We start from the raw sequence: 6,506 nt of genomic DNA, 5'->3' as shown, positions 1-6,506 counted from the left end.
TTAGCATGAAATTTGGAATGACACTGTTTTGCAAAGTGTCCTGATTTCCCACATTTCTTGCAAGTAATCTCCGGTGAGTGGTGCACCGGTTGTTTACCTGGTGATGTTTTGTGTGGAGAAGTTACCATGATGTGCCCTTCACTGCCACACCCAGAGCACTTTCCAGAATTTCTCATAGCATTCACTATGGTGGTCACTGTGTGTACCAGCGTCCCAACTTTAGAACATGCAGCTACCATGTCAGGGACAGAAGGATCTCCTGGCAGAGCCTGTATGATCTTTTGACAGTCCTCATTAGCATTATCTTTTACCAACTGTTTGCATAGCATTTGTCTTAAGACCGCATCTTCTACCTGTTTTTCCAGGGCAGCAGATATTTTTTCTACAAATTGTAAAAAGGGTTCTGTGGGGCCTTGGCGGATAGTGATGTATTTTTGCTTCGGAGCTGCCATATCCATTGTTCGCTTTATTGCCATAAGGCCTATATTTCGTGCTTGTTCGAGAGCCAGCGGAGGCCATGTAGCCTGTAGCTGAGGGTTACTATACTGCCCTTCACCAAGCAAAGCATCCTCTCCAAGGCCTAATCTCGGGTCACCCTGTGGCAGTCGTGAATTATGCAGCGCCGCCGCGCGTGCCATCTGCCTCCAGGTGGATTGAAATACTTGCAATTGTACGGGCTGAAACAGCACTTGTGCTAGATGCATAATATCATATGGACACAGCAGATCTGTGCTAATTATACGAATAAGTTGCATTACCTCAGGAGAATTGATTCCAAATTTTTGTACTTTATTCTGCAAATCCTGCACTACTCCCCAGCCTATGGGATTGTGCTCATCGTGCCGGTTTGTGCCTGCAGTAGCTTTGAAAACAGGAAATGTAACAGGAGCCTCTGCTGCGTTATCTAGAGGCTTTAGAAATGCAGGTGTTAAAGAGCACGGGCTGAGGCGTTCTACTAGATCCCAGTTGCCGGAGTCGGCAGCATATCTTCTAACTCCCTCCCAAAATTGATCAGGGGATCTCGGGGCCACAGTTACCGTGGACGGAGGGAGAGTCCATGGCAGGGGTTCTTTTGGTATGGTTTTATCTGCGAGCTGCAGGGATCGCATAGCATCAATTAGAGATTTTTCTGCCTCAGCTTCATTTTTGCTCTCATTTTCCGTGCGGCCCTCACATTCGGTTTGAGTCTCACCATCCTTTCGGCCCTCACTTTCATTACGGCCCTGGCTTTCGTTACGGCCCTGGCTTTCCGGCTCAGTGTTAATTGCCACATTTTTCTCTTCGGGGGGGGCTGATGGAGTCACCCCTTCTGCTGCCGCACCAGTAGGTGAGGAGGGCCCCTCATCGCCCGGTAAAGTAATTAATGGCGTAGGAGGAGGAGGTGAATAAGGGTATGATCTGATTTTGCTTGTGAGGGGTTTTCTGCCCGCAACTGCTGATATTGCAGCATTGGCCGCAGCTGTTACTTGAGCAGAAACTTTTTCATTGATAACATTTTCTGATTTCTCATCTTTCTTTTGCTGATCTTTCGCATCACATTCTGCTTTCCATTCCTTCAGGGTCTCACGTAATAGACGCCATACGATCACCAACTTACAGAGCTCTTTCTGTCCTTTAGAGATCTCATCAAACATTTTCCAGCCCACTGTTTGCCATGCATCCACACTGAATGCAGTAACTGTTGTGGCTGTAAAGCCTTGCACCTTACACCGTATTAAAATCCGTTTCAGGCTTTGTTCTGGGGTTTTAACCCCTTTTCTTTTTAACAGGGCTTTCCAGGTAGACAAAATCGTCTCCTTTTCTTTTGTTAATTTCTGCCCCATTCTAACAGTTTAGTCCCCGGTGGCTCACCTTATTAGGTGTCTAGGCTCAGGTCCGGACCAGGCAGATTCCACTGCTCTCAGCTTCACCGGGCTCCGTCTCCGCAGCTTTTCTCGCTGCCGGTATACTCTTTCGCAGCTCTCGTCGCCGCTGGTATACTTCTCTCTAGTGCTGGATTTATCACCGTTAGATGATCTGTTCGCTCAGGCGCATCGGGGTCACCATTTGTCACGGTAGAGACGGACACAACAAGTAATAGATCACGCAAAATGGCTACTTTATTGTTCTAACACACCTTTTTATCCCCTTCTTCAGAGTATGTGTTAGTATATGATTGGCTTAGTTAGTAACTAACAATTCATGATTGGTGAGTTTGTCAGGACGGTTCTTCTTATCACTATCTTGTTTTCGTACTGGTCTTCTCGGATCTTTCCAGACTTCTCAAGGATATACTACAAGCTGCTCAAGGTCGTGCTGTTCTCGAACTGTCAGGAATTCCGTAGACTTGTTGCATCCCCCGACAGGGAGGAACAACCCCAGGCACCAGGACGCGCTGGGGGCCACCTGGCTGGAAAGCAGCTCTGCAGAAAGGGCCCGGGCAGTCCTGGGGAACACCACGTTGACCATGAGTTCAGTGTGCTCTTGGGGCAAAGAAGGTGAATGGTGTCCTGGGCTGCATCAGGAGTGTTGTCAGCGGGTCAAGGGAGGTCGAGGAGGCAGTGGTGAGGCCACTGCTGTAGTGTCCATTGCCAGGCTCCCAAGAGCAAGTCCAAGAGACATAGAGTTACTCGAGGGAGTCCAATGAAGGGCCACAAAGGTGATGGCCTGGAGCATCTTCCACATGAGGAGAGGCTGCAAGAGCTGGGACTGTCCAGCCCGGAGCAGAGGAAGCTCAGGGGTATCTCGTCGATCTGCATCAATCCCTGCAGGGAGAGTGCAGAGACGATGGACCCTGGCTCTTCTCAGTGGTGCCCAGTGGCAGGACCAGAGGCAGAGAGTTCAAACTGGAACACCGGAGGTTCCCTCTGCCCATCAGGAAACACTTTTTCCCTGGGAGGGTGAACAAGCCCTGGCACGGGTTGCCCAGGAGGGTTTTGGAGTCTCCCACCTTGGGGATCCTCAAACGCCATCTGGACATGGTCCTGGGCAGCTGGCTGCAGGTGGCCCTGCTTGAGCAGAGGCTTGGGCCTAATGCCCTCCAGAGGTCCCTGCCAGCCTCAACCAGCCTGAGATCCCGTGATTCTGTGACCAGGGGGATGTGCATGTGTGCAGGTGCTTGCGTGCAGCTGCGTGTGTGGGTGCGTGCAGGGGTACACGCTGTTTTGTGTACGCGTAGCCGTGTGTGTGTGCAGCTGCGTGTGCGTGCAGTTGGGGAGTGCAGTATGTGCGCGTGCATGCAGCCAGATGTACGCATAGAGCTTTGTGCGTATGCACACGCTGTTGTTACATGTGTGTTTGCATGCGCTGGTGTGTTTCTGTGCACTGCTGTGTATGCCCCTGTGTCTGGGCGTATGCACGCTGCGAGCAGTTGGTGGGGGGGGGTACCTGCATGCAGCTCTGCCTGCCTTTTTGCGGCTCCATGGGTGCATGGAGCTACATCTGCGCACTGGTGCATGGACTGCATATAGCTGTGTGTATGTAGAGCTCTGTGCACACAGCTGCGTGTGTGTGCCTGCAGCTGTACAGGCAGGAGGGTGCGTGAGGGGTCTGTGCTCGCACGCACCCTGTCCTGCACATCACTGCGCGTGTTCGTGGTGTCTGTGTGTGGGTGTTCACGTTTGCAGCGGGGGTATGTGTGTGTGTGGGGGGGGGGGGTGGTGCGTTTGCAGTATGGGGGGGCTGCAGCCTGCCCGTGCATTCAGTTTGTGACGGGCGTGCGCCCGCAGCGTGCGGTGCGCACGTGCGCACCCGACTGCGTGTTTGCAGCGCCCATGAGCGCGTTCGCGGTACGGGTGCGTTTGCAGCGTCGTGGTCGTGGTGTGCGGGGGGGGGGGGTGTGCGTGCGTGTGCGGTACGCGCACTCGCGCTGTGCGTGTGCGGAGGGTGCGCGCGGAGCAGGGGTGCGTGTGCGCGGGACGCGGCTGCGCCCGCGGAGCGGTGTTCGCGATGCGTGTGCGCGCTCGCGCCGTGCCTGCGCGCGGCGCGTGAGCCGCGCTTGACGCGGACCGGCAGGGGGCGAGCGTCCGCGCGCTGCGCACGCGCGGCGCGCGTTTGCCGCCGGTTGCGGGCCGTGTGCGCGTGCCGCGGCGGCTCGCCCTGTGCGTGCGCGCGCCCGTGCCCGCCGGGGCGGGGCAGCCGGCGCGCGCGCGCGGGGTGTGACGTGGCGGCGGCGGCGGGATGCTGCGGGCGCTGTCGCTCTCGCTGCTGGTGGCGGCGGCGGCGCTGGCGGCGGGGGGCGGCCCGGGACCCCCCCGGCTTCGCGGGGCCGAGCTGCGGGACCTGGCCCGGGGCAAGGTGGAGGTGAGCGCGGGGCGGGCGGGGGTTGCGGGGGACACCGGCGACTCCGCCGGGGGTGACGGGCTGTCTGCTTCCGCAGACCTGCGGCGGGTGACGGCTGAACCGCCTGAAAGAGGTAGGTGCCGCTGGGGGGGACCGGGACCGGGACCCGGGCCGGGACCGGCATCAGGACCGGGGCCGGGGCCGCGGCCGCCCCGCCGCTGAGACGCCCCGGGCCGCCCCCTCTGCCCGCAGGTGAAGGCCTTCGTCAGGCAGGACATCCCCCTCTAGTACCCGCCGAGCCGGCGGGCAGTGCTTGGTACCGGGGTGGGCGCCGGGGTACGGGGTGCGGGGAGGGACGGGGTGGGACGAGGATAGAGGATGGGATGGGACGGGACAGGGCTGGGCAGGATGGGATGGAGGACGGGGTGAGACAGGATGAGGGGTGGGAGGGGTTGGAGGTTGGGGTGGGATGAGGGATGGGATGAGGTAGAGGATGGGACTGGATGGGGGGTGGGGGACGGGATGGGACCGGGTAGGATGGGATGCAATGGAGGATGAGACGGGATGGGACAGAACGGGATGGGATGGGAGGGAATGGGATGTGACGGAGGATGGGATGGGGGGCTGCATGGGCCTGCCCAGTACTGTCCACTCCTTAACACACTGCCCAGCCACAACCTGGAGATGAAGCATCTGCCTGGTGCTGACCCTGAACTTGTGCTCCTCAGCCACCGATACGAGGAGCTGGAGGTGAGTGGGCAGCGTGGCACCTGCTGCCACAGCAGGGTCTGGGGTGGTTGGTGCCCCACAGGCGCCAGGCTGCAATCCCTGTCTGCGTGCAGAGAATCCCCCTGAGTGACATGACCCGGGAGGAGATCAACCAGCTGCTGCAGGAGCTGGGCTTCTACCGCAAGGAGACGCCTGACGCCCCCGTGCCTGAGGAGTTCCAGTTTGCCCCTGCCAGGCCTCTGTCCACCCTGCCACCCCTGCGAGTTCCTGCTGCCAATGGCAAGACCCCACACGAACGTGATGAGGGAGAACACCCAGACCTCTAGCGAGGGGTGCCATGCTTGGGAGAGGGTCCTGCGGCCAGTCCCCAGCACATGGGAACACGAGTGTCACGGCAGCTGGGGATTCTGCCGCAGGGTGGTGAAGGTGCCCGTGCTGTTGCTCGGTGCTGTGCAGCCTCTGCCCTGAGAATGCCCTGAGCAGCTCCAACCTTGAGCAGGGGCTTCCTGGGCATTGCGGGCATCTTGAATGTCCACATGCCTGTCATTGCCTTCCCTGCCCTGCAGCCTGGCATCGCTGGCCAGTTGGGAGGAGCAGTGTTCTTTGTGCTCCCTTGCTGTGCCCCAGGGTTTAGCTGACTCCCGGCACTGGGCAGCAGTATCCTACCTGAGTGGGACAGGATGAAACCCTCAGCAGAAAGCCCCAGGTGCTGAGGGTAGATGTGCTGAGTCCCAGAGGTAGGAGAGCTGCCCCCGGGGGCTATGGCTTTACACCCCACCAGGGTTGTCTCGTATCGAGCCCCCAGTAAAGCCCATGCGTACAATTGGCTGCACCGTGTCATCTTTCCAGGGAAGGCTCGGTGGGGTGCATCCCACCCTGGTCCATACTGGGTGCTGGGAGTAGCTGGGTGCCCCATAATGCTCACAGAGGTGGGAGGGCACAGCAGGGTCATAGCCACTGCTGATGAGCTGAACAAACCATCCCACGGACCAATCGTGCTGTTCCTGTGCCACCCCCTCCCTGGCGTGTTGGATCCATGGATGGATGGGGCACCATGGCTTGGGATGAGCTGCTCTCACAGGGTGCAGGGGGACGGGTGCAAGCCCACGAGTGGGTCCTGCAGCGCTGAGCCAAAGCCCAATGACTGCGCTGGCCTGGTGGGCGCATCTGTGCCTCGGCTGGGTAAGGGAGCAGGGTGCAGCTGCGCTGTCTGCAGACCTGGCTTGATGCAGCCTCTGTAGCAGCATGGGGTCTTCTTACAGTGCCAGGCCTGGGGGTGGCGGGGGGCAGTGAACCAACAGCCCTTGATCAGGGTGGGATGCTGATGGTGCTCCTCAGCTCTGGGTATTGTCCCTGAGCAGGAGGAGCAGCACATGCCCTGCATCTCCCCCTGAGCTGGGTGAGCAGTGGGCCTGCAGGCAGAGGGGTTGAGCAGGTGGGGCTGCCAGCACCCTCCTGGGCACTGTGATGTGCACTGCGCTGGTGGCATGAAGCAGCAGTGCAGCTGGGAAAAAGGA

At 58.7% G+C, this 6,506-nt stretch overlaps 1 protein-coding gene across 1 annotated transcript; it reads left to right on the top strand.

Annotated features, from left to right (window-relative positions):
• The first annotated feature begins 4,136 nt into the window (after positions 1–4,136).
• On the top strand, positions 4,137–6,484 carry SELENOM (selenoprotein M). Its single transcript, XM_049805241.1, has 5 exons — positions 4,137–4,281; positions 4,358–4,393; positions 4,513–4,547; positions 4,932–5,010; positions 5,103–6,484. The coding sequence occupies exons 1-5, from the start codon at positions 4,159–4,161 to the stop codon at positions 5,313–5,315; spliced, it is 486 nt and encodes a 161-aa protein (XP_049661198.1). The 5' UTR covers positions 4,137–4,158; the 3' UTR covers positions 5,316–6,484.
• Positions 6,485–6,506: the final 22 nt, after the last annotated feature.

This window comes from Accipiter gentilis, chromosome 7, assembly GCF_929443795.1.
Source record: "Accipiter gentilis chromosome 7, bAccGen1.1, whole genome shotgun sequence".
Taxonomy (NCBI): Eukaryota; Metazoa; Chordata; class Aves; order Accipitriformes; family Accipitridae; genus Astur; species Astur gentilis.
Note: the sequence above shows the minus strand (reverse complement) of the source record. Positions and strands in the feature narration are given on the sequence as shown.